The sequence below is a fragment of the Agelaius tricolor genome, unplaced genomic scaffold, assembly GCF_023055355.1.
Source record: "Agelaius tricolor isolate 1412-34295 unplaced genomic scaffold, bAgeTri1.0.p SCAF_11, whole genome shotgun sequence".
NCBI lineage: Eukaryota > Metazoa > Chordata > Aves > Passeriformes > Icteridae > Agelaius > Agelaius tricolor.
Genome location: NW_027269271.1, coordinates 20,068,010 through 20,094,439, shown reverse-complemented (window position 1 = coordinate 20,094,439; position 26,430 = coordinate 20,068,010). Strand labels below are relative to the sequence as shown.

Here is a 26,430-nt window from a genome sequence, read left to right as displayed (position 1 = left end):
TGAGCAGAACAGCAGCTGTTGTGCTGTGCCCCCATCCCTGCTGCTCACCAGCTGGGGGTCGACATCTGCGATGGATTTCCCATGCACGGCATCGAGCAGCTCCTCCAGCTCCACCAACGAGAGCTTGCCCAGCTTCAGCTTGTCAGAAGCCAGAGGCTCCAGAAGGAAGAGGCGCTTCCAGAGGTTGTCCCTGCGACAGTGGCACTTGGCCAGCTGCACCATGCTGCTGAGCTGCTTCTGGGCTGAGGCCACCTCAGAGGCCAGCAAGGGGAAGAGCGGAGAGGTGTAGAAGAGCCCTGGCCCCAGTTTGACCTGCGTGCCCCCCGCGTAGAACTCGCTGCTGTCCTCCACGTCCTGCCACGGCTCCCGCTCTGCCGACGGCTGCTGGCCCAGGCTCGGTTCTGGCTCCACTGCCTCCCAGGCCGCCCGGCCTACCACGGGCTCCAGCACCTCCCGCTGCAGGCGCGGCAGCTTCTTGAAGCGGCGCATGTCGGCCGTGAGCCGCGGAAAGAGCTCCCGCTGGCTCGTCATGATGACATAGAAACGCAACCTGGGAGCAAGGAGACACTGAGCTGGGGAAGGGCTGCTCCCCTCTCAGCTGCACTGCAAATGAACCACAGGACCCTCTGTCCCTGCCAGAAAGGATGCATCTCTGCCCAGGTTCTCACAATGATCCTCCCCAGACACCAACAACTCTGCCTGTGCTATTCCAGACAGAACCAGTCCCTCCCAGAGCCCTCCTCCCCAGGAAGCTTTGCTGTCCCTGGCCCCCAGTGCTCACCGGAGCATGCGTCTCTCTGCCTCGCTCTGCTCCTCAAACGGTGCAGCACTGTGGCAAACCAGGAGGGACACATCAAAGTCATCATGGTGACGCAGACCTTCAGAATCTTTGTAGGAGCCCGAGCTGGGATAAAAAAGCACATCAGTATGAAGGGAGCCTCACTTTGTTCTCCCAGGGCTCCTGATCACAATAGAACTGTTGGACATGGGGAATTCCACACAGCAGGAGTCCTCAGAAGTGCCATGGGAAATGTCAAATGCAGCTGCACATATATGCACCACTGTTGGCCATCTCAGAAGGACTGGCCAGAACTGCTGTCTGGCGCTGTATAGAAGAGTCAGCTTTGCTGGCACCTTAGGGCAGTGTCCCGAGGACTGGCAGGTTGCCACCAATCTCCAGCAGCCCCAGGAACTTGCAGCAGATGCACTCACCTGTTCCAAATAGAGACCAGTGCATATTCGTTCTGCTCTGTGCCCGGTGTTCCCTTCTTGCTGTCGTTGCCCGTGGCCGGTCGGGCCATGCGCAGGGGTTTCATGTGGTAGGTGTTGGCGTGGTCAGCAATGTAGTTGTACAGCTGGTGTGCAGTGATCATGTTGGTGGGCAGGGCCAGCGTGCCTAGTGGAAAAATACATTGCTGTCACAGGAGACACTCTGTGCCTCTTACCTGGACAGAGCAGTGTCCTCCCGTCTACTCCAGGAGACAGAGCAACCAACCTGCCCCTTCCACAACAGGGCAACAAGGACTTCCCCTGGAGCTCAGACCCTCCCATCATCCTCACCCTGTCATCTCCCTGAATACTCCAAAGGTCAGGAAGGTTTATTTGTAAAGGACTTTTGCCAAGTTATATGCTGGTGATCAATCCCAGACCGATCATATATTGACCTACATACCTTGGAAAACATGATTACGGCCAAACTTGGGGATGTCAGAGTGATGGGCAATGAAATCCTCCAGGAAGCTGGTGAGATGGTAGCCTTGGCGCAGAGCCATGTGGGAGCCCAGCAGGTACTGGTGGACTATGCGCAAGTGGAAGTCGTAGCTGAACGAATGCACGTGCATGAGGTCCCGCACCTTGTCACACTCCTCCGTGAAGAGCATAGACAGCTGTGGAGGGACACAGAGTCAAGGCAGGAGTGTTACCAGGCACCTCACACCCTCCTGCAAAGCCCTGCTGACAAGGCATGGCACAGCCAGTGCAGCTGCCCCAGCATCAGAGCAGGATGCAGCCTCATAACACTGCCCCGTGCATGTGCAAGCTTTCCAGGAAAGAAAGGCTCAGCAAATCTGCAGACAAGGTCCTGGAAGGCTCTAAGCTTAGGAGAGACACTCCTGGCATATCTAAGATGCAGCCTTGCTACAGAGCTCCCTTGGAAAGGACAGTATGGTCATGCATGCCTCCTGTCTCAGACAGGCTGGGGCTGGCCAGCCTCTACACAGACACCCAGTGCCCTTGGGAACAGGCAGGAGACACCCTGACAAAGAAGAAGAGAGCAGGCAGCCCAAGAGTGTTGTAGAGCAAGGCACAGAGGTATAAAGGAACCTTTCTGGTGCAGAAAGTAATATCCTCTAGCAAAGGGCAGGAATCATGTTCACAGATCCCTGTTCCCATTCCACTTCCTTCTTGTTCCAAGGGAAGCAGAGAGCCATGCACTGACTTTCCTTGGAGCAGGCATCTTTGCCAGAATTGCTCTTATTCCTCCCCAGTCTGTTCTGTCTTGCTCCCCAGGCTAGGACAAGAGAGTGACAAGAGAGTCATCCTCTCACCAAACCTCCCACCCTCTTTTACTGCAATCCAGCTCTGCTCAAGCAGCGCCATGGAGAGCACGTGGCTGCAGAAGGCTCTGTGAGGCTCTGCTTTTCCATGAGAAGGGAGTAGAGGTCTCCAGAACTTGCTATGCCTGAAATGCCCACTATGTTCCAGAGATCACTCCTCCCCAGGAAGCATCCCCTGACCCTGAGGAGCACCAGCTGTGCCTGCAAAGCCATTACCTGGGAGTTCACAGACTGGCCCATGGGGATGCGCGAGCACTCCAGCGCGTACTGCTTCACACAGAAATAACAGCCCTGGAGGAGAGAGCATGTGAGCACAGCACAGCCTTGGGCCCCTGCAGGGAAGGAGCACAGCCCCTACACTTCACACCTGGCCTGGGGCCCAGACACTCTCACCCCACGTTCTGTCTCACCTCTTGTCTGAACCAAGCCAGACCAGCCAACATGCGGCTGAGCACAGAGCACCCTAACTGGTGCTGAGCTCTTCATTATCATTCCTCCAGGCAACTCTTACTGCTCTGAGCCCTGCAGAATCATCTCCAGCTGATCCCAATCTTGCAGGACCATGGAAGAAGTGGGACAGGACAAATGAAGAATCACATGCCCCTGCTGCACTCCTAAACACTGTCTTTGAACATACCCTAGAGATCATACTTTGTTTCTTCTTCTTTCTTACCTGGAAGGCCAACTCCATGAGCACAATCCCACCTGGAAGAGCTCTCTGTAGATGGTAGGTGGCAACAGCAGGCGTTGTGCTCTGGGAAGAGAAGGACAAAGCTGAAGAGGTTCTCTGGCTCACAGGGGTGTGAAGCTGCCACAATGCTCTGTGGCAGAGATGGAAAAAGAGAGGCCTCATCAACTGAGCAATCTCACTGGAGAGAAGAAAGGAGATGGCAGAGCTGACAGTGAAAAGAATCCTAACAAACCTAATAAACAGCCTTTGAGAGAACACACCAGGCACATCAATCCCTTCACCTCCTGCTTGCTGAGGACAAGGTGTCTCCAGAGTGTAGGATGCTGAGCCAAGGAATGATAGTGTCCATGGAACCTCACTCCCTGCTGTGGTGTTCCCAGACCATTGTGCCTGCCTGATACAGCAGCTATCAGAGACATCCTGTCTCAACTCAGAGTTTAGCTGCCAGCAAATTCATTTGCTCCCTCTTAACTTGCTCAGCAGATTGCTCTCTTCTTGTTTTATCTGCAAGGTGTTGTCTTACCCACAGTCCTGCACCAAGATCAGCCAAAGGCAGGTGCCAATAAAGTATCAGAAAAGGGTGAGTAAATGCTACATGCTCCCATCATCCCAGGGTGATTCCACAAGCCATAGATAGTTTCTACTTAGCTAGAGACTCCAATGGGTTCCTCTCCCAGGGTCTTACTTATTCAGTCTTGTAAGCTCATGTTCACAAAACTCATGTGTTCACAAAACCTTTTGTGTTCACAAAACCTGCTGCCCAAAGAAACGCTCTCCTTAGTTTCAAAACTGGCTCCAAATACTTTAATTTAATGGTCTCTAGGTGTTGTATTCAATAAGACAGGAAAGCGTCAATCCCTTTCCAGGTTAGCTGCAATATGGTAGAGCTCTGACTTGTTCCTCCCTAGCTGCCACTTCTTTATACATGAGGAACCTCAGCCTGCTCTCACAGTAGAGCCATTCCAGGCTTATCTTCTCTAACCTCTTTAACTTCTGCATTCATTTCACTCTAACTAAAGATTCTTCTGCCCTAGAGTTGCCCTTAAGCATAGATGCTGAAGGTTCTCTGACAGGTAATACTTCAGAATCTCACCCAAAAGCAGCTATCCCTGCCCTAGGTCATCCTGTTCCTCTTTTGACCCACTCCAAGCCATTACCAGTCTTCTGATTATTTGCCCTGGTTCCACCCAATGCCAGGAAAGGGCTCTGAGGCCTGTAGGAGGACATGCAGGAGGGCAAGGAGATCTCATCACATTCAAACTCTCAAAGATGGTGCTGGTCTAGACATGCTTTCTCTGCCCTCCCACCTCCTTTCTGCCTGAAACAGTCTCAAAAGCCAACCAGAACTGGCCCACTCCACAGCCTGACCTCCATCCCAGTTCCACTCTTGTAACAGAAATGCACTCACCTTTGGACTTCCCTCTGGTTTTGGCTTTGTGTAGGAAAAGGAGCCTCTACCCTCCACTCCCATTGCTGCCAGAGCCCGGATCCGGCTTGTGCTACTGGAAATGAGAGCAGGGACAGCCCTGAGCAGGGAGCCAAGCCCTATTGTGTCAAACCAGGGCACAGCTCAGTGTGCTGGCTCTTCTCCAACACCAGGGCTCCCAGCACGTCACTGACCTGCGAGTGGTAGGTGACGGTGGCCGCACCTGCACCAGAATGAAGCCCATGCTCTGCAGGTACTGGATGTACTGCTGCAAGAAGGCATTGCACATCTCCTGCAGCCAGGGCTCCTCCTTCACCTTGCAGGGCAGCGCATCTGCCGAGTCACAGCTGTGGCTGCGGTCCCTCCCCGAAGCTGTGGAGTCATTGGAGCGGTGGCGCTTCTGCAGGAGAAAGTAAATTCCTGAGGAGAACTGCTGTGACTGGCCCCAGCAGAGGACACCAGGTACACTGGTCGAGCAAAAGGTAGATCCCTCTCTGCCAGAGAGCACTAACATCTGTTTGTCCAAGCACTGTCCCAGTGCATGCACCAAAATGCAAGATCCAAGATCTACCCAGCCATGCACTGACCTAACAGCGCTGCAATAACCTGCTGCTTCCCCCAGAACATCTGCCTCCCCCAGAACAGCTTCCACAAAGTGTTAGTGGCTCACAACTGGCTCATGCAAAGCTCAGAGCTTCAGCTCCTATTACCATGGTAAGAGTCCAATCCCCTTATGAATCCTGCTGACTTCTCAGGATTTCCTAGCAGTTCAGTAGCACTGAAAAGGAACAGTGTTTCCTTCTAAACACTCAGTTCTCCTTTTGATGTCTTGAATACTCCTTTTCTATGTGCTGAGAGAGACTAAGGTTTCTTTTTTTGATCTCTCTACTTTAAGCCTGCAGTTCTGTTACATGTTTCTATCTGGCTTTCTGCCTATCTTCTCCACCAACCACAAGAGATGTCTCTTTACCTGGCATCTCTCCAGCTACTCACTGACCTTCTCCAAGTCTCTCCAGTTCAGTGCCTTTGCCACAAGATGTCTGGTCTCACACTAACTGGTCAGATGAAGACATTAATACACAATTATTTTAGAAATTTATTAGAATATTACCCATTACACTAACACCTCTTTCTGATGTACTCTAACCAGTGTCTGCTGCACCCAACTGTTCCCAAATTGCAGAAACCACTGAGATGTGTGCTCTGTACAGGCTCTGCAGTGAGTGTACAATACAAGAGGGTTCAAATTTCTCTCCACATTGTGCTATTTTACTGTGAACCAGGTCCCAGCTCCCACAAAAGCTCTCTTTTCACAGGCTACTCAGGTGCCTTTTGAGTTCCTTGCATTCTTTTTCCATTCTGACCAATCTGAACAGCCCTCCAGCACTGCAAAGCCTGGCAACTCATACGTCCCAGCAAAAGACCTGGAGATACAGAAACCAATACAGCACCTTGAAACCCCTGCTGCAAGGCTCTTCAAATCCAATAACCAATTTCCATTTTCCTCTGTTCCAAAAACAAAGTGAAGTTTTCGTTCTGTGATGATACTTTCCCTTTCACCTGTGAGTGTTCAATTTCTGGAGCAACTTCTGCTTAAAGACTGTCAAAATCCTTTTGACATTCTGATAAATTACAACAGCCTGTTCTTTCCTTCTGACACACATACAGAGTGTGAACAGCCAGTACAGGATCTGCACTGGTTAGTCTGTCAGGCTGCAACCTGCTCAGGATTCAGCTGGTTTGCCTTCAGTTGTTTTGGCTATTTGTTGGGTCCAGAAAAGGCTTACCAGGTCTGGCTGCTGAATGCATAAGGGAAGTTTTGCTTCCTTAACAGATCAGTACCAGACAATGCCCTTGATGGCTTCTCCAGACTCAGCCCTGAATTCCCTGAGTAGAAAAGGAAATCAATCTTCTCCAGGCATAGTGTAGCCGCAGGAGAAAAGCTTTGAGGACCCAAGGATTTTCTCAGTTTCCAACTTACACCATTCAAATCCATCCTGTATTTTAGGAGTGAGGCCAGAGCAGCCCTGTTTTGGGAAAAGACAGCTCTTTTGTCCCTGTGCACAAAGCCTGACCCCACTGGTGCTTGCTGACACTCACCTTCCCCTCGACCTTGCCCAGCTGGTCAGTCTGGATTTGCTGCCGGAAGGCCGGGTCAAAGAGCAAGGGGGTGGCACAGTAGTGAACCAGGCGTGAGGATTGCTTCAGAGTCTCCAGGTCTGCCAGCTGCACGACATGAGAGGAGCACAGTTACAGCACACACCCCTCACCGAGGCTGGGAACAAGCTCTCCATGACACTGCAGTGCTGCTCAAATGGAGATAACTGGGTGAATCCCCTGCTTTGCAGCCTTTCCAGTGCTGGGCAGCGAGGCCCCACGCCCAAAAGTTCAAGCAGAGACCACGGCTCCACTGCCTAGCACCACCCTCATCACACACCCTGCTCGGAGCTGCAGTGCTCCCCTTTGCTGGTGCTCCCAGCGTGCTGTAAGAAGGCCCAGCCCACCACCTGTCCAGGCTGCACTCACACTGATAGGCATGTTGGACTGAGCTGATCTCTGCTGCCAGGTGACAAAGAGGTTTTCAATCTTCATCTGTTTCTCCAGTTCTGAAGGAAAGAGAGCAGTCACAAGAGCATCAAGCCACAAGTATTGCTACTCTCCTTCACTCCCATCCTGAACAGGCCATAACCCATTCCCACAGAGAACTGTCCCCTGACAAAACTCTTGTTCTGCTCTGATCTCCTTTTCCAGAAGTGAGATTATTAGGCAGGCTCCCATGCTATCAGCCCCCCCTATCAGCTTTACCTTTCCTCTCCATGCTCTTGATTTCCAGGAACTGGGCCCCATGCCGAGCCACAGGGTCAAAAGGTCCCAAGTCAGGCCCGTGGGGTAAGCGCCTGATGGTGGTGACATCCCGCAGGGCTTCGTCAAAGGGCACCACGTCAGGGTGGAAGTGCAGGGACGGGAGGCTGCGGGCAGAGCTGCCCAGCCGGCCTTGCTCCTTGCTGGGTGGGGGACACGGGCTCCTGATCAGCGCATCAACCTCCAAAGTGGAGTTCAGGAAAGGATTTGGCTCCTAAGCAAACAGACACAGCCATGAAAGCCTCCTTGCTGCCAGCCCTGGAGCAAGAACCCCCAGAGTAAACCCAATTCTGGCCATCTGCTGAGATCTGTGTTAGCCTTTTCACTACCAGTTCCAAAAAGAGCACACCTGGGCCCACCATGACTCTAATGTGAAGTGGGGAGCCCATTCCTCAGCCTCCACTCTAAGTAATTCAGTCACCAGTAAGTGCTGCCAGCAGAAGGACCTGGCTTCTCTTATCACCTGTCTCCAAGAGCAGGGCAACAGTCTGGCTGGAAATGGTGAAGTTGGACATATGAATGTCTGGGGATGCCCTGCCAATCAGGACATAAAAGGTGCTTGCAAGCTTCCTCAGAACCCCAGACTGCCAAGGCCCTTCCTGAAGAAGAAAGGACTGCCCGCCCTGGAGTGGTGCCCTACCTGCTTGCTGTCCTCATGCCAGGGTGTGTCCATGAAGCAGTGGTGGTGGAACAGTCCCAGCTTTTGGCTGATCAGGCAGTGCACGATGTGGGACCGGGCATTCTGCCACTGCAGCAGGCGTGTCAGCGAGCAGTTCAAGTTGGCTCCCAGGTCTGGGGACCAGTTGTAAGTGTAGAGGGTCAGCTGGAGAGAGAGGAAGGGGAGGAAGACTTAAGGACATGCTCAGAGAGAGCCTACCTGGTAGCACAGGCTGCCCCAGGTGTTCTGGAGGTACTTGCTACAGCTGCAGCCAGTTTCAGATGACAGGCTGGAACAGGGAGAATGGCGAGACCCCAGTTACAGTCCCCTGTATACAGCCACAGCCATTATTACCTTTTTGTCAATGATCTCCATGAAGAGGAACCTTTGCCGGGGCACCAGGTCTCGACCAACAAGGCTGGGATCAGAGCCTCTCTCTGCTGAGCTGAATTCCATGGCCTCAAAGCGCTGGAGCCCTTTGTGAACTGGAAGAAGCCACAGTTATGACCCTCAGTACTGGTTCATCCCACTTTTATGTCCCACCATGCCACTAAGATGTCATGACAGGATGTTTTGCCATAGTACTGCTCACCTCATCTTGAAATAAACTGTCACAAGCACATTCAAGAGTACGGTCTTGAGGGCAAAACCAGACAACCCAGTGCCCATCTCTGGGCACAAGCAGCCTGTCCCAGTAAGGAGGGGACCCCTGTTCATTGATATCCCCCCACAAAAGACCCCAGCACAGTCCTAGGGACCACAGCCAGGCACTCACCCTGTTCTGTGCTGCAACGCCACTGCTGGAAGTTGCGTCCCAGCAGGATGAAGTGTCTGATGACTCCAGGGCAAGGGCTGGTATTCTGACCAGACTTATAGGGCAGGAAGGCAGTGCCCCGATGGTAGCTGCAAAGAAAAGCCCCAGAGGTGGCTGCCAAGTAGAGCTGTGGCAGTAAAAGTACAGCTGATCAACACCTGCTGGTGCTAAACAGCCACCTGTGAATTGCATAACTCACCAGATCTGCTCAAACACTTTGACAGAGGTGTCACTTGCCAGGGCAGTGACCAGGTTCACCACTTCCACTAGGATGGAGGACAGGAGGAAACGAGAAACCATCTCCAAGGAACACTGCTGCACCGACGGGCACCCTGCATGGAAGATGTACTGTAGGACAAGGTGCCAAGCTGCCCCAGAGCCACATCCTACCCACATGAGCAGTGGAGAGGGCAAAGGGCCTGAGGCAGGCAGAGCTGAAGAACAAGAACATTACATGGACAAGAAGATGAAGCCTGAACTAACCCCTGGTTTCAGGTTCTGGCCCAAAGTGGGACCTGGACCAAACACCCTGTATGCTCTGAGCACAGCACTTTATTCCCTCATTTATTACTTGTTCCCTGACTTACTCCACATCAGAGGAAGAGGAGAGCCGTACTTTGCCAGCAGGAGTGTGAGAGGATGTACAAACACCAAAGTGAAAGGTAACCAGAAAGTAGCAACATGGCAGCCATACAACCCCAAATCCCTGCAATCATCTCCCTCCCTGCCGGCAAGAGGGTCTCCTGTGAAACTTCACAGTCCCACAGCATGTTGCAGAAGCTCAGATCCTCCATCCCTGCTACACCTGGGAGCTCAAGCACTACCACAGCTGGTTGCTGGAGTCCAGGTCTCTCCAAAGCAGCTGCAGGCAAGTTCAGCAAGCCCCAGACTTGTAGCATGGCAGACATAACCCAGGCTTTAGAATGCTTGTTCTGATGCACAGGCACATGTCAGGCCTCCTGCAACAGCTTTCTAATGCTGATGCTGGCCCTGAGACTAATGTGACTCTGGGGAGGTTTGGGGAGAGACAGGGTGTGTAACTAGGACCAGCAAGGAATGAAGATGGATGCTACTGGAAGAGGACTTGTCCTGAGAGCTCTGGGTAGAAAGGCCCACTCCCAGCCCATCTGGAGGAGCTGAAACACATACCCAGGTGGTTCATGAATGCCATCCACTGCTGGCAGGTTTGATTGAAGAGTGGGTGCATGGTACCTACATCTCCTTCTTCCAACTGGCAGGCTCGGCGCCTGAGGAGAGGGAAGGGAAGCACAGTTACACTACATCAGCCATCTGTAGTGAAGGTAGAAAAGTGCAACAGTCCCCTCACAGCTCCAGAGCAGAGCCCTGGGAGCCTCCTTTTTGGGTTGACACAATCCTTGAGCTGGGTCACTCTTGGTCAGTAGCCATGAGTGTCAGGTGTTGCACAGGGCCCCACAGTGCAGAGAAGGGTTCTCTGGCAGGGAGAAACAGCTGTGCTCCCAGCAACACTCCAGCAGTAAGGGATAAGGCTTTGTGTGTGGAAAGCAGCTTTCCTAAACTGCAGTGTAAGGGAGAAACTACAAGGAAAAGGAATGTGGTCCAGAGGCCATCAGGATGCAGAGCAATGTACAACAGACTGGGGGAACAGCATCCTGGCTGTCCAGCCTGCAGGCTGTGCTTGCCTCTGTGCCTGTTCCAGCTCAGCTGTGGTCGTGGCCCGATCCTGGCTCAGGTGCTGCTTGACATTCTCTGTCTTGTGCCGCCGTCTCGTGCGAGCCTCCTCTGGCCTCTCCAGCACAATGTCATCAGTAGTCTTGGGGCTGCCCAGCTCTGAGGACTCTGTCTTGCTCTAGGGGAGGAAGGGATAAGTTAATGTTGTGCACATACACAGCCCAGTCAGTGCCCTGATCTCAAAGTCCCTGCTGCAAGCCTGGCTTCCCATTCCCAGCCAGATCCCTACTGTCCATTCCTCTGACACTATGAGGATGTTATAGGCCATGTTCCTTCAGCAATGTTACCAGCATGTCCCAGAAGCTGCGGCGTCCCAGCTTGTTTGTGGGTGTCACTGGCTCTCCAGAGCTTGGTGAAGGTGCAGAGGTGAAGTGCAGGGGTGGAGGACAGCTTCTGCCAGGCCCCCCACTGGCCAGGGCCAGGCCCTTGGTCTCTGACATGGTCCTCCTTAGGCCTCCTGGGGAGATAAAGCAAATCACACTCTGCAGAGGCTCCCCCTGCAAATTTGCTGGGTACCCCATTGTGTCTGGCCAGAGCCTGGCTGGAGAGAAGGAAAAGAGCCATCAGTAACATCCAGCAAAGTGGATTCAGTCCTGGGGAACAGACAGACCTTAAATATCTCTCCAACACCAATGTGTATGATGCTTCTTCCCCAAGACACCACACAGGAGAGCAGCTTCCTCCCTCCTTGCCCACCCAACCAGACTCCCCCAGCACAGCCAAGCTCCTGCAGGCCAGGCAGGAGGAGCAAGGCTGGGTGAAGGCCCAAGGTGGGGCCTCCTCCTGGCCAGGCTCTCACCTGCAGAGCTCAGGTCCTCCAGGTCTGCAGCACTGAGGGGGCAGGCAGCTTCCACACACAGCGGGGCCGGCAGCACGAGGAACTCCATGACAGCGTCGCAGAGCGCGTGGCGCAGGGCCCCGCGCAGCTTCTCCGACAGCTGCAGCAGGCTGATGTTGCCCTTCTCCCAGATATCCAGGCGCACCCGCACGCAAGGCTCTGTGGGGAAAGGGGAGTTCTGGCTCTTCAGCCCTGCTTTCCCAGCCCCTGAGGTGCCCCAGGGCACGTGGGGGCTGTGGGCAATGGCAGCTGCTGGCCAGCTCCCCACCTGAAGGTGGGGGTTCAGCCCCTGGCTGGTGCCTGCTGACGGCTGTGAGGCTTTCAAAGTCGCTGTCCTGCAGCAGGCCCACGATGGGAGAGGGGGAAGGCAGCTTCAGAGGGTCAGGCCTCTCCCCGTGGGGCAGCAAGGTGGGGCTGCCATGCTCATCCACGAACGTCAGCGCAATGCACGCGATTCCTGCGGGGCAGAACCCGAAACAGCCTCCATCAACACCCACCAAGTACAGCCCCACATGCCTGCCTGCACCTTGCCAGCTGGCACCATCATGTCACCACTTGAGTTGAGTGTCACAGGCAGGGCCCACAGGAGGGGAGGCAGCCAGGGCAGCAGAGGCTAGCTGTGCCTGTGGGGAGCCAGGGTAAGAAGCATGTTTGGCACAGGGTGTCCCCATCATTCCAAGAATCTCTCTCCTGTAGAGTCACAGCAGATTTCACCTTGCCCTGCAGGAGCTTCCTGGGTTGTCCAGCACCACATGCAAGAGGAAAGTATCTCCATTTGCACCAGGAGAGCCTTTATGCAGATTGATCCAGGATGGGGCTCACCATTCCTGTCCTCTTAAGGGACAGAGTACAGGGCCCAGATACTCTTCAGCAGCCCCCTCCAGGCTGTGAAGGATGTATAGTCCCTGCAGACAGGACACCTTGTTGCAGATTACACCCACAGCCCCCTCCTCACTGTACACCTGAACAGGATCAAGTGCCTTCCCCATGCACTCCAGCCAGGTGGGACTGGGGATAAGGCAGGCTCACACCCAGGACTAGCCTGGAGTCACTGCAGAGAAAAGTTCAGCCCCTGCCTGTTGGCTCAGCAGCACAACCACCCAGTGTCCATCATTCCCTGTGAAGCACAAGCTCTGCAGCAACCTTTCCTCCAAGGCATAGCAGACATAAGGGAGAGTGCACTGGGATGGAGAGAGATGCTCACAAAGGAGAGAGGTTCAAATCAGAGGGCAGCTCATGTGCATCCACACTGAGGAAAGGAAACTACACCTATGAGCAACCCCCACAGAGCCTCTTGCTGCAGCAGAGCAGCTCTCCAGGACATGGGTGCCAATACAGAGCAGGAAATCTGCCCCACATGACAGTGAATATGAGCTCTACCAACCAGACTTTCTTTAAGCAGTAAAGGGCACAAACTCCTCAACAGTCTGGTTTGGCAGTCGCCCCTAGGCCCACCCAAATGGCTGAATGATCATGTGGCAATTATAGACCATTCCCCTTTTCTTCTCCTGGATAAATTCCCACACTCAGCCTCTTCAGCCTCTGGCACATTTCCCTATTACAACCATTTTTGTATCTCTGCTCTGCTTCAGTCAGGTACATCAGCAAGAGCTGCCAAGGGTCTTACTGCCTGGTGCACTGGAGGTGGGGTGCTGGAGAACTGTTATCCCCCATCTGTGGGGGTCTCTGAGCCCCTCTGACCCCGGCTCACTGAATTACAAAGCACACATCTAATAGCACCTGGCCACTCCAGCCCTTTGGTAAGCAAGGGAACACCCCACACCAGGACACAGCCACTGGGAGAGTGATGATGCTACACCCTGGAGCATCAATGACATTTGAAACACCAGGACTCCCATTTTCCTCAGGGAAGAGATGCGTGTTTGGACCTGTGGGAAAAAAGATGCAGGACTTTGGTGTTCACTGCTTGCAAGCTGGGAATCACTGAGCTGCCACCTCAAGGCAACAGGTTCTGTTTGCTCCTTTATCCAGCCAGCAAGAAACAGGGCTCAGCTATAGACATACACACACAAACACACAGAGGAGTCAGAGCTGAAGCCACAACACAAGGAAAACAAGAACAGCTGGGACCAGAGAGCTGCATGGGAAAAGGAGATGGAGTAACACTTGGAGCCAGGGGTGCTACCTTGGAAGTGAGAGAGTGGAAAGAGGTGCTGCACAAGGTCCGACATGGTACCTACATAACAGAAGAACATTCAAACAGTGCACAAGGGGCACAAGTCACACAATGGCCAGGTGACAGACCACACGGCCTGGATAAAACATGATGTGACAACCTGCTGCAGGGTGAGCCCTATCCAATCCCCTCTCCAGCAGTCTAGAGAAAAAACAAGGACATTGCCCACACACACCCAGATTTCCCTCTGCAGCAAGGCTTCTGCCACAACTGCTCCCACTCCCCGCCCTATGGAGCCTCTGTGCCCCACACTGAGGTCTCACTGTGTCTAGAGCTGCTTCCTGCAGCAACAGGTCAAGTTTAGCAAGCTGCTTTGTGGGAGGCCTTAGTTTGCTCTGCCACACATGCAGAGGTGTGCAGTCCCTCAGGCTGCACACCTTACCCACCCTGCAGCCATGGAGGAACACACTCCCCCAGCACTGACCTTCCTCAGTCAGACAGAGCTCTCCAGCATGGAAACACTTCCCCAACACACAGCCCCATACCCTGTTTCAGAAGAAGTGAGCACAATACCTTTTCCACCAGTGCCTTGGCCACCTGGCTTGTTGTACAAATAGAGATCCTGGTCAGGGACGCTCCCATTATGGTTGAAGTAGTGCTAAGGAGAACAAGGAAGAATATTGACAAAGATTAGAGAACTTACCTTAACTGGAAAGAGGCTTGTGTATATGCAGAGCTCATTCCCCAACCCATAGAATCAAATCCAGATCTACTCAAAACACTCAAAACACTTGCCAACACAGCCTTCACAATTGCTGGGGTGAAGGAACATCTTACAGTTCATACAGAGTAATATGGTACTACGTATCTGTCTTTACTGTGGCCCTGCTAAGGAGTGGGTAGCAGCTCCCAAATTTTTATTAATCCTGATGTTTCAGTCCTTAGATCTGACGGAGCCATGCAAGGAGCCAAGTTCAGCTTTGAAAGGGGGTCTTCTCCCATGCTCCTGGGAGACGACTGTGGGCACGAGTTCTGTAGTTGCTGCTTTTTTGCACAGTGACTGCCTGGCATGAAAGCATGGCCTGTCTGGGCTCATCAGGATGTGCTCAGTCCTGTAAAACTCCCCCAGGCCTCGGGAGTTAGTGTCAGTTTCTCCCTAACCCTCCATGGCAGAGCTGGCAACATGGTGTCTGAGCTGCCCAAAGGAACGCCCCCAGCAGCAGCTGAAGCTGGGCAGACTCCTGTCCCAGCCCCAGCCCTGCTCACCTTGAAGTGGTGCTCCACGTTGCTGTCGGTGTACTTGGGGGTGTGCAGGAAGATGAGCAGGTTCTGGCGCAGGTAATGGGCCACGGCGTGCAGCCAGGGCACGGCCGAGGGCGGCAGCGAGAACTGCAGGACCTCGGTGGGCGGCGTCCCGGGGGGCTGGATAAACTGCACACAGGAGCCTTTAAAACCCAGCTGGGACTAGCAGCCTGCCCTGGGGCTCTAATACTGATAAAAATGGTGTCAGTTGGCTCTGCAAAGGGAGAAGTGTGGGGGGCAGAACCCTAGACAGTGTCCTGAGACAGATCATAGAATATCCTGAATTAGATGGGACCACAAGGATCATCAAAGTCCAACTCCTGGTCCTGCCCAGCCCCAAGATACAGGCAGACATTCATTCCAAGGTGTGGGAAGGAGGGCACAGTCCTGCCATGCTACAAACCCAGCAGAGGGAATCCCCCAGCTACCCTGGCACCCACACAGTATATCCCTCAGTATTTCCCTCAATGATAGCCTGACCAAGCACGGGAGCAGGGAACAGGATGCAGCAAACTGCCTCGGGTGCCCCTGGGGCAGTAGCAGCTGAGACAGGTGAAAATGTAGGACAGTGCCCTGGGATGAAGAGAGCAGATTAGCCAGTGAGGTACCTCCACATCTGCTGGGGTCAGCTTGCAGTTCCGCACCAGCATGACAGTGATGATGTCCAGGGTGGCCTCATCCAGGCGTCTGCGCAGCACCTTCACCAGCTCGTCTGTGATCTCAGGCCCTGACAGGGGAGCAGAGGTAACAGCAGCTTTTTCACCCCATCCAGTAAGAATGACTACAGCCACCTCTCCCTCCCTGTTCAAGATGTACCATCCTCACACTCACTTCCTAATGGGAACATGACTGTCCCCACCATCAGTTTCTTCAGACGTATTTTTCTATGGGTTTATGATCACAGAAGACTGCTGGTGCAGTAGGCAAAGACAAATGCACTCCTGCACAGGGTCTGCAGGAGGTTTCATTGTAGGTTATGGATCCTTTCCTTATATTTTCACCCACACAGAACAGAGAGCAGCTCTGGGCTAAGGAAAAGCTATTTGCTCAGGAGTGAGATTCCTCTCTTCAAGCAAAGAAGGCAGGGAGCAGAGCTTTGTTCCTCTGCTTTACATCAGCACAGTTCTGCTGCCAGGTGCTCTAACACATACCTGCTGGGGCAACACCATGGACCATCAGCTGGATGTGTCTGTCTATCTGTCCCACAGGGCGGGCAGAGTCCACACTACGGCATGAGGCAGTGTCCAGAGAGGAACGAGAACCCTGGAGAAACAAAAGCAGCCATGTGGAGGTAGTTTCACATGAATTCTAGATCCATCATTGTCCCAGGCTGTCAGCAGGGTCAGGCAGATGCCACCCACTGCTGCCCCACTCCACACATCTCCAGTGTAAGTTTTACCCCACATAAAATCCAGGTTGCTGGGACTACTGAGCTGCCCCCATTCCTGTGACCATGAGCACCCACATCCACTCACAGAGAGCAGCAGACTCACCATGAGATCCTCAGTGTAAATGGGCTCCTGGCTGCGTGTCAGTGCCAGTGAGCGAGATGATGCACTAAGGCTGCTCTCTGCTTCCCACACCTTCCCACTGTGGGTGGTTTCAGTCAGCCTGAATACAGAAAGACATGTCAGCCTTCATTCCCAAGGATGACAGTATTGTACATCCACAGAAGATCCACATCTTCCTTGCTCTCCCCTGTGTACTTTGTGGGGACTAGTCCTTAGAATATGGAGTTTGTGGAGAAATTGCTCTCTGGCCCCCTCAAAAAAGCCATCCATTTTTCCTCCTATGTAAAGGCTTAGCACAGGGAGAACAGGATGGGTCTTGCTTGATGTGACTGACTCATCAGAAATCAGATATTTGCTGCTTGGGTCACAACACAGTCCCTGAGGCTGGGCAGACACTTTCTGTCCCAAGGAGCTCTCAGTCTGTGTAACACACATAGCAAGGCCAACAAGTCACACTGCTTTCTTACCGGAGGTAGAAAACAGATTTAGTGGCACGTTCCTGGTAGACAAACATATTCTTCCTGTTCACCACAGAGAAGGCGTTGAGCACGGAGCGAAGAGCCTGGATAGCTGTGGGCAATGTGGGACATTAGCTATCCCACATACCCTTCCCTGGAGTGCCAGTCCAGCCAGCAGCTGGACTCCTGACACATCACACGGGAGAGAGGAACCTGGGCTGTACGTACCTCGTGAGACGCCCATGTTGGGGCCCATCTTGAGGCGTGAATGCACGTGGATGAGTGTGCTCCACACCACCCCACAAGCAAAGTGCCCTGGCATGAACTGCATGGTGGCAGCCAGGTAGTCCCGGGGCTGGTAGCTCTCCTCTACAGAGTAATCTGTAAAGAGCATAGGACACAGCTGGGGCCACAGCATGGAAGTTAACATCTTCTTAGGCATCTCTGTAGCACTACAGCTGAGGCATGGCTAAAGGAATATCCATACCATCCGTGGGCATCACACGCTGCCTGTATGAAGTATAGGGTGTTTCACTCTTCCAGATGTCCTCCTCACTTTCTGCCACAAGTAATGAGTTGCATATGTGGCTGTCATGCAGGTCCTGCAGCAGCAAGCGCTGCAAAGGATGAGGAAAGATTGGTTCTGTCACTTGCACAGCCACGGAAGACAACAAGAAGTGCTTAGGGACAGACTGAGTCCCTTTTCCTGTGACCCCCCCCAAGCTGGGACTCCACCAGCTGAACTGGCTCCCCAGGCCCTCTGAGCTGAGCCCTGACTAGACAACCTCCAGAGGTACCTTCTGATCTAAGCCGTCTAATCACTGGCAGCTCTGTTAGTGCCCTCTTAAGATTTATTACCTGATTGACAACCCTGCAGATTTCACTGATCTTCTTCACCACCACTTGGTTGAGACTCTGGCACTCCCCTGGCTGCTCCTCTTCTGTCTCTGCTGATTCTGCCTTCTCCACACTCAGGCTGCTTTATGAATAAAGGGAGAATGGGGTCAGCAGGGCACCTGGACAGTGCCCATCACTGGGTGCTGGGAGCAGGAACACAGTGGGAAAGGATGGCAGTTTTCCTCTTATAGAGCACCAATCTAGTCCTGCAACTTTCCATCCACAGTGGGCAGGGAGGAGATTGTATCCAGAGATGAGTGAGTGGCAACAAGGTCACAGTGCAGAGAGGCAGTGGTCAGACAGGGGAGCCTCCTTACCGTGTGTGGTAGTAGACCTCCACTCGGTCCTGATGGATTTTTATGATGAGCCAGAAATCCGGCATAAGGGGGCACCTGGGTTCCTGGTCACTCATTAACGCCTCCTCATACTCCGAGTCACTGCTTCCCCCATCATAACCTGCAACGCAGCCTCACTTCAGCCCTAGGCCTGGCAAAACACCTCCTCCCTGGGCAGGGCAGCCACTCACAAACCCTGCCCTCAGGGCTCACCCCAGCCCAGGCACACTGACCCCCCTGTGTGTCACTGTCAGGGCCACCACACGCTGTCAGCCCCCTGCCCTGGCAGACTCACCCAGATGGTCGGAGTCCATGCTGCCCTGGCTCGACACGAGGCTCTGCACACGGCTGGGACGCTGCCTGCTGGAGCCTGCAGGGAGAAGAGGGGTTTGACCAGGAAAGTACTTGCTAAGCCCCATCACATGCCCCATCCGCTGCAGAAACTTCATGCCACAGGACAGCCAGGCTGTGCTGGCCACGGGGAGGCAGTGCTGGGGAATGGGGCTCTCACAGCCACTCTGAAGTCACCAGGAACTGCATGTCATCAGGGGTATCAGGGCAGCAGCACAGCATCTTGGGTACTGTTAAGCACTGAACGGCCAGCACCCTGGCAAGGAAGAGACCAAAGTCCTGGTACTAATCCAGGTATTTAGGGACAGGAATAGGAGTAATAGTTATATTATCTATGTCACAGCCAGAACTAGCCTCTTCCCTTTAAAGTTTCTGATGTTGAGGTACATCCTGCCCACACTGCAGCTCCTACCTTCCCTGCCCTGTGTTACAGACTCAGACAGGCTTGCTGCAGATGGTGTCACCAGTGGTGATTTCTCACTGTTTCCCTTTTCAGATGATGATGATGGCAATGACTGTATGGTTGTCTCTGGAACTGCCTCTTCCATGGAGTCCTGGCCTGGTGCTCTGTTTTGATCAAGTCTCAGCATATCTCCTGGAGCCTGCATAAAGCCAAAGTCACAAAAATGATGAGAAAAACAGGCACTGAAAAAAAAAAATCCCATCATCCTTCCTTGTCATCAGTGTCCCACAGCTTCTCACCAACACATTGTTCAGTGCTTCTCACCTCATTCAGTGTGTGGCTGCCTCCACCTGCAGGGTTCCCTGTGTCAGGCACAATGCGTGTCTCGCTCTCTGGCCACTCCCAGAGACCCTGGCCTTCTTCTGGGAGGACACAGCTTGTGTGGTGTGACAGCTCAGAGCCTTCTGCTTCTGTTTCACTGGTCCCCTCCTGGCCACCACCTGTCCTGGTGCCCCCTGCAGCTGGCTGTTGCAAGCAGGGTGTCCCTGAAGGCTCTGGAGCAGTCCTCCTGGAGTGCAGGCGGCTGATGGAGATGTAGTGGTAGTCGTTGCCTTCTGCATTCAGCATGTAGCCTGGCAGAGCCATTCTCCTGAACTCCTGCAACACAGAGAAGAATAAGCATCCTGCTAGCAAGCAAAGCATGGTGCTGCCCCAGGGCTTTCTCTTTACCTCCTTGAACTTCTCCAGAGAGTGCTCAGGCCCAAAGACAAACTGGAGCAGCACCACCTCGCTGTGGCAGCTGGGCCTGCCCTTGGAGTTATAGATGTGGGTGGCCACCCTGTGCAGGATGGAGGTGCTGATGACCTGCGAGTGACGCAGCGCTGACACAATCTCATCGTCCAGGAGCCAGCGAATCTGAGCAGAGCAAGGACACAGAGCAACATCCAGGTCACCTGAGTTTGCAAGCCTCCCCCAGCTCTCACCCAAGCCCCAATAGGATGAAGGTAGCCTCTCTCATCAGCCACATCCCTCATCTCCTGAATGTAGCTAAGAAAAGGCCTTTAGAACACAGCTCTGCCTGGCCCACCCCAACTGCAAGCAAGAATTTTCTCCGGGTAATCCCACAGTTTTGGGAACCACAAGGATAACATCTTATGTGACACCAGGAAGCCTAACAGTCAGTTCAGCTGACAGGTTGCAGCTTGGAGCAGGCTAGGAAGTGTGGAAGAGGAGTTGAGTGCTCTAGCTGGAAGCAGGAAGGCAAATCTGGCTTACCTCATTCATAGTGGCTTCAATAGCCTGCCTGTGCACTCCAGGGAGGTTGGAAAGGGCAGGGTGCCTAGGAGAGAGGAGACAAAGAATCAACCAGTCCTTCTCACTCATGCAGCTACCACAGAGCAGCTCCCAGGCAGTAAAAGGAAGCAGTGAGGGGCTGTGCAGTGCCCTACCTCTCATCTCCAGTGGATGGGAGCCGTTCCAGGTTGTGCATGATGTCCTCGTCTGAGCGGAAAGAGGATGGCTGCCCTGGAGAGCGCGTGAAGGACACGCTGCTCTCAGAGGTGCATCTGTCACAGGAGAGAGAGCAGCCTGAGAGTTGGAGCCAGAGAGGATAAACAGACACAGAGAGCGAAAAGGGATCTCTAGGGAAGGTGAGCCTATCTAGGAAATATTTGAGTTTTCTTAAGGCTGTGACAGGCTTTGTGAGAAGAAGAATTGTAAGTCTCAGTACATGGAGATGAGCCAAGAATGACTGTCTGGCTAGGGCAGGCAGAGCGTGGGTGACTGGGCCTCTTTCCACCTACCTGTTGTGGAGGATGTCTGTGTTCACAACTTCTATCTCCAGGGGCAGTGTCAACACAAAGATGTCCAGGGTCACACAGAGATCCCCCAAGTCAATGGTGTTCAAGCCCTGGCAGCTTTCCAGGCAGCCCAGAACTTCCCCTGAGGAGAGATCACAAACCAAGGGACTCAAGCAACCAACATCTCTGCTTGCACACATACCCAGCCTGGTGGCAAGTACAGAGACTGCAAGAGGTGGCTGTCACACACACCTGGACAGGCTCAAGAAGGCCACCATCATCTTCCATGATCCTTTCAACCTTCCATGACCAATCCCACAGCAAGTGGGAGACCTAGTGAAAAAGCCCTTGTCTGATGATGGCAAACCCTGGGGGTTTACAGTGAAGGCTGGTCTAGGGAGATTGCTGTTTAACACACAGCATGTTTGTTCCAGGAGCTGCTCACCCAGCAGGGACCTGACAGAAGCCCTATTGCCATTTAACCCCCCAGCAAGACTTGTTCTTACCTAGACAGGTTGGCAGGGACTGCACGGGCATGGAGCTGTGCTGGCTACGCAGCTTCACTGAGCAGGTCAGGTGCACAAAGAGCGGGGGCATCTCCTGCTCCAGGAACTCCTGTTCATTGAGCGAGTCCCCTCCCAGCACGCTGAAGGAGTCATCATCCTGGTTCACTGTGTTGGAGTCTGAGAGGGAATCTGTGTCTGGGAACTCATGCTCCAGCTTCTCACGGTACTCCACCTCCAGCTCTGGGTCACTCTCTGTGGCAATGCAGCATCCAGACACTGCTCCTGTTGGTACAGGTTCCCTGTCAGCAAACCAGGTCCACACCTCCAGAGACCCGACCAGACACACCTAGCTCTGAAAGGCATCACCACATGGACAGATGTTTTCTTTTCCAAGGCAGAGCAAACCTGTCTTGGAAAAATTTTACCTTCTTCAGCTGCCATTTCTGCCTCTGATCCCTCCATGTCCTCGCTGCCTTTCCTGTCTGCCTGATCCCGAGATGCCTCTTCCTGAGATGGAGAGAGAAAGGGCACATACTAGAATCATGCCAGGCAATACATCATCAGGTTGTTGATGGGAGCTCCAGGGACTAAGTCCACCCATGGGCCTGCCAGCCTCAAATCCATATTTGACACCAAGAAAAGCTATTCCACAAGGACCAGGCACCTCCAGGACAGCCCCATACCTACCTCTTTCTTGGCTGATGGTGGGCAGTAGAAGAAATAGTGAGGATTTGATGGCACTGGCTTGAAATGTAAGCTTCCAATTTCCAGGAATTTTTCCTAGAAGAGAAATCCCAAGTATGAAGCAGACATCCTACTCTACACACTCCTGTTGAAGCCAGGTCAAGCTTGCACATTCCTCACCTGGATAATTTTATGCAAGTCTGGGTGTGCCTGGCAGGGCTGTCCAATTTCCAGCAGTGAGAGGGGAAATTCTGAACAGCAGCTGGTGCCCACACTGCTCTTTGGCTCCTCTGTGGGGCTGGCAATGTTATGGGAGTCCTGCTCACTGTAGTCTTCCATTTCAGCACTGACAGGATTGTGGACAGGTCAGACAGGCAGATTGAGAAACAAGACAAGTTTTACATGTTCTCCATCCTGCCAGTATCCCACCTCCCAGCTCCCCAAACCTCATGTGTGTCAACACAATCTGAACACCCACAACTCCACAGCCCAGCAGCCACCCATGTGCCCAGCTGCTGTCTGAAGCCAGGCCTGAGGTAGTTTCACCATGCTGACCATATTGCCATGTCTGTACACCACACACACAGAGACTAACTACAGGGACAGCCTGCAGCAACCTGAACTACCAGCAGCCAGTCCAGGGCTCCTCACAGCAAGTACCACCATGTCAGCACCCCAGGGTCTGGGCAGCAAAGCTCAGGCCCATGCTCACTCAGCAGTTCCATGACAGAATTAGTCCCTAAAACTCAGGAAAAGCAACCTGGGGAGTAGGATGTTGACTGGTCAAAGCACTCCCCTGGTACTCAAATTAGTGATACAGGTGGCAGATCTGGGTGCTATGTGTTGCAAGCTGTACATTCTTCAGTAAAAGTTTATGCAACTTGCATTCAGATAGGTGATTCATAATATCCTATAAACAACAACAACAAAAAATGTTGCCACCGTTTTTCTTGGGGAAAGTAGCACTTGAAATCACCTTACTTTTTAAACACTGAAAATTCTTCAAAATCACAGTCTCACCTCAATGATTTACAGTATAAGATGACATAGCACTGGATATTCCCAACAAATGCTAGTGAATTCACATAAAGAAACTGTCTGTTTCTTTGACTGACACTAAGGCACAGCATTTCTTTCTCCCTTAAGCCTTCAGAGGAGACAGAAACCTCATAAATACCCTAAGGAACAGGACAGAAGTTTAGCATATTTCAATTCTGCCTTGGTGTTTCCCTTGTGCATTTTTTTCCAAGAGTTTTAATTTTAAAAAGAGACACTTTATTCATTAGAAAAGGATAACAAAGCTGTCATTTACACCAGAGTCAACAGCAAACTCAAATGAGTCAAACAGCAGCAGGAGATGCATAATTTCTCCAGAAACAAGTCTTGCAGGCTTGCAGACAAACTGCCCTCCAGCTCAGGCCAGATGGGACAGCAATGAGCCAAGACTATCAGAGAAAGAAAGGATGGATATCATCAGAGACTGTAAAAAATAGAGGGTCCTGGTGGACACCATACCAGGTGGGTATCTCACTCTAAGTGTCTGCTCCTCTGTGTGGCTCTGCCCTACAGCATTCCTTCTAGCAGGCACTAGAAGTTGCTTGAAAAAAGATTTGTCCTGGCACGATTCTAAGAACAGAAGGAAGACTGAGGTGAGTCCCTACCTTGACTCAGAGACCAAGACACCTCGTTCCCTAGAGCTCTGTTCCTCCTCCTGCTCCATGCTGCCCACTTGGAAGCTGGCTGCCTTGGAGTGTGTGTGGAAATGCTGGTGGCTCTCTCGGAACGAGCGGACGTGGCTGCACACTGTCAGCAGGAAGTTGGTGATGTCAATCTCTTGGAGCAGCTCCTCACAGTAGTCCATGGCAGTCAGCAGGTCCTGGGAGCTGATGCTGTGTGACTGCTGAAGGCTCTTGAACAGCCCTAGGGATAAACACAGTGCTTGAGCACCCCTCACAGCCCAAGGATGTGAGGCTGTGGGAGTCAGGCAGTGGCCACATATGGAGCAGAGAGCAGAGAGCTGGAGTCAGTGCTGGTGCTGGAGACAGGAGGCAGCCAGGGCACCTATGCTATGTGTTAGCCTGGCTTGGGTGACACCAGAGTGCCCACAGCATCTGTCACCCTGAAGGTGAGAGGAAGGCATCAAAGAAGGGATGCTCCTTCACAGCACTCCACAGTTCTGCGAACACCCTCTGCAAGGCCCATAGGCATGCAGAAGCATCTTAAATCCCTCCCAGTGGTACATCAGTCCCACAGCTCCTCCCTTTGCTTGGAGTAAGATCACAAGGAGAATGAGACATTGCTTTCTTAGAAGAAGAGCCAGGGTCCAACCCCAACCCCACCACAGGTCCCACTGTGCTGCTGCTCACCTTTCACATAGCACTGGTGGGAGTGCTCCTGCAGCAGAGTGCAGTAAGTCACCAACTCCTTGTGCTTGTGGTCTAGCCAGGCAGCAGTTGGAGGACGCTCCAGAGACTGGGACCTGGAAAAGAGGAACCACAGCTTTTAGCACCAGTGAAGCACATTTTAAACTGTAAATGGCTCTGATGCCAGTGAAGCAGAGCCTAGGGCATGCACAGGCAGTGGCTGCTATAAGGCAGAGAGGCCAAGCCAAGAAGACAGGGCTAGAACCAGCCCCTTGCCAAGGAAACTCCTCTGTTTTCTGTCTAGGTACAAGTATGGTGGGCATTACCTGAAAAAGATGTCCCGAGGAGGGCGCTGTGCCCGTGGGCTGACGAGCTGCTCTCGCAGCAGCTCCAGGGAGCAGCTGTAGATGTAAATGGGGCAGCGGAAGCGGCGGCTCTCGGCCAGCTCAGACTGCGAGTTCTGCCGGCAGAAGGAGATGTGCACATCTCTCCGGGAGGGGCCACTCTGCTCCCCAGGGTCCTGGCTCACTTCTGCAAAAGTGACAGTTCTAAGATAAAGGCCTCTGATGGTTCCTAGTTCTTGGTCTGAGACATCACAGCTCCCACAGAAGCACCACAGTTAGATACTGGTTTTTCAAGCTTCTCACCACTCATCCTCACTCAGCACCCAACCACTCAGCTCAGTGCTTTGGCCATCTTGATCCCCTTTACAGCCATGACTGCTCATCACCACCACCACTACCTCCTGCAGCAGCACAACCCTTCATCATCACTTTGAGCATGTCTGATCTGCCCTAGGGGCTGTGCAATCTAATCCCATACACCTCAAGACCTGTGCCCTTCTCCCTAAGACAATGTGCTGCTGACAGTGCCAGTCTGGATCATGAAATGAGAGTCACTGACTTTCCAGTGCAGCCCACTACTGCCATTCCTAGTAGCTTCTATCTTGCCTGCAACCTTCTTGCCCACAAGGAATCAACCTTAGGCCATGAGCACCCAACTCGCTTTACATTCCTTCATGCCCCCATGAACATCACTATGCCTCCTGTCTCAACTCTGCTTACTGCCAGGCAGGAGCTGACAGGCTGCAGCAGCCTGCTACTCCTCCTGCTTTAATCTGCTCAACAGTATGCTCAAGAATAGCAAGGATACCGATACTTTAACAAGGTGCTGTCAGTACCATGAGCTGGTGTTATGCTGAGGGTTGGCAATGGCACTGCAGCATCCCCCTCTTCAGCTCTGACTCGCTCTGCACAGACAGATCCCATGGTATCTTCTCCAGATCGACTCTCATCTTTTGGAGATTTGTCCAACCCACAAGCCATCAGCTTCTGTACATCTGGAGGAAAAAGAAATAAAAATCATCCTTTGTCCAGTGAGAACAGCTTAACCTCTCAATCTACATTCTCAAGAGAGCAGATTTCCTGCTACCTTTTTGTGTGTAGAAGCAGCTTCACCTGAGCCTAGTAGCCTTCACCAGTGGCTCAGTGAAAGCCAGACCAGTGCCAATGCCCAGAAGCAGGGACTCTCCCAGACCATCCCATCAGCAATCTCCTTAATCCATTCCTTAACAACCCCAGTGGGAAAACAGTCCAAATGGCTATAGCTAGCAAACAACTCAACACCACATCCCCCACCTGAAAACCCTATGTGGGCAGCACCACATGCTGAGAGAAAAGCAGGACATTCAACACTTGGCACTATTCTATTCCTGGCCATGTGATGCAAAAAGACTGTGCATGAACTCTGCTATTCAATTTTCTCTCCACCCTACAGGAGCTGATTCTGGCTTTTCTGTTTCCCTGAGCAGATGTGTAGGATGCTGCCTCCTCTTGCTCCCCACAACAGACCCCCTCACCTGAGAAGGTGGCTGGCAGGAAGGTCAGGAACACATGCTGTGGGTTGACCAGCTTGGCATAACATCGCCACTGAGGGGGAAAGGGCCCCAGCGTGTCACTCAGTGTCACATCATCCTCAGGCAGCTCTGTGTTGCCAAGGCTCTGGTGGAAGAGCAGAAGTTGGATAAACTCATGGCATATGGCACAGGCCCACCTTGAGGCAGGTGGCAAGCACACAGAGCAAGTTCTTCCAGGCCTGCTGGCTGGCACAGCACTGAAACCCCCCTGGCCA

General features: G+C 52.9%; 1 protein-coding gene across 5 annotated transcripts in view; it reads right to left on the bottom strand.

Annotated features, from left to right (window-relative positions):
- Positions 1-26,430, bottom strand: part of SZT2 (SZT2 subunit of KICSTOR complex) — a 55,807-nt gene that overhangs the window by 6,109 nt on the left and 23,268 nt on the right. For 2 of the 5 annotated variants that reach the window (XM_071436501.1, XM_071436502.1), the window contains exons 24-69: positions 26,159-26,300; positions 25,481-25,639; positions 24,627-24,831; positions 24,304-24,416; positions 23,599-23,857; positions 22,118-22,283; positions 21,941-22,033; positions 21,679-21,760; positions 21,254-21,535; positions 20,751-20,889; positions 20,397-20,513; positions 20,224-20,287; positions 19,678-19,863; positions 19,273-19,605; positions 18,958-19,147; positions 18,490-18,564; positions 18,177-18,315; positions 17,821-17,941; positions 17,450-17,579; positions 17,191-17,343; positions 16,972-17,074; positions 16,487-16,604; positions 16,145-16,256; positions 15,602-15,720; positions 14,958-15,122; positions 14,265-14,349; positions 11,823-12,011; positions 11,516-11,713; positions 11,004-11,173; positions 10,668-10,834; positions 10,156-10,253; positions 9,206-9,338; positions 8,968-9,095; positions 8,547-8,677; positions 8,175-8,357; positions 7,478-7,748; positions 7,199-7,278; positions 6,773-6,898; positions 4,867-5,072; positions 4,655-4,748; positions 3,229-3,309; positions 2,772-2,846; positions 1,673-1,886; positions 1,213-1,396; positions 782-904; positions 49-550 (exon numbers count right to left, since the gene is read on the bottom strand). In XM_071436501.1, coding sequence (XP_071292602.1) covers positions 49-550; positions 782-904; positions 1,213-1,396; positions 1,673-1,886; positions 2,772-2,846; positions 3,229-3,309; positions 4,655-4,748; positions 4,867-5,072; positions 6,773-6,898; positions 7,199-7,278; positions 7,478-7,748; positions 8,175-8,357; positions 8,547-8,677; positions 8,968-9,095; positions 9,206-9,338; positions 10,156-10,253; positions 10,668-10,834; positions 11,004-11,173; positions 11,516-11,713; positions 11,823-12,011; positions 14,265-14,349; positions 14,958-15,122; positions 15,602-15,720; positions 16,145-16,256; positions 16,487-16,604; positions 16,972-17,074; positions 17,191-17,343; positions 17,450-17,579; positions 17,821-17,941; positions 18,177-18,315; positions 18,490-18,564; positions 18,958-19,147; positions 19,273-19,605; positions 19,678-19,863; positions 20,224-20,287; positions 20,397-20,513; positions 20,751-20,889; positions 21,254-21,535; positions 21,679-21,760; positions 21,941-22,033; positions 22,118-22,283; positions 23,599-23,857; positions 24,304-24,416; positions 24,627-24,831; positions 25,481-25,639; positions 26,159-26,300 — 7,203 coding nt within the window. The remainder of the gene's footprint in view (positions 1-48; positions 551-781; positions 905-1,212; positions 1,397-1,672; positions 1,887-2,771; positions 2,847-3,228; positions 3,310-4,654; positions 4,749-4,866; positions 5,073-6,772; positions 6,899-7,198; positions 7,279-7,477; positions 7,749-8,174; positions 8,358-8,546; positions 8,678-8,967; positions 9,096-9,205; positions 9,339-10,155; positions 10,254-10,667; positions 10,835-11,003; positions 11,174-11,515; positions 11,714-11,822; positions 12,012-14,264; positions 14,350-14,957; positions 15,123-15,601; positions 15,721-16,144; positions 16,257-16,486; positions 16,605-16,971; positions 17,075-17,190; positions 17,344-17,449; positions 17,580-17,820; positions 17,942-18,176; positions 18,316-18,489; positions 18,565-18,957; positions 19,148-19,272; positions 19,606-19,677; positions 19,864-20,223; positions 20,288-20,396; positions 20,514-20,750; positions 20,890-21,253; positions 21,536-21,678; positions 21,761-21,940; positions 22,034-22,117; positions 22,284-23,598; positions 23,858-24,303; positions 24,417-24,626; positions 24,832-25,480; positions 25,640-26,158; positions 26,301-26,430) is intronic. The other 3 variants (XM_071436504.1, XM_071436503.1, XM_071436505.1) reach the window with 3 other exon arrangements.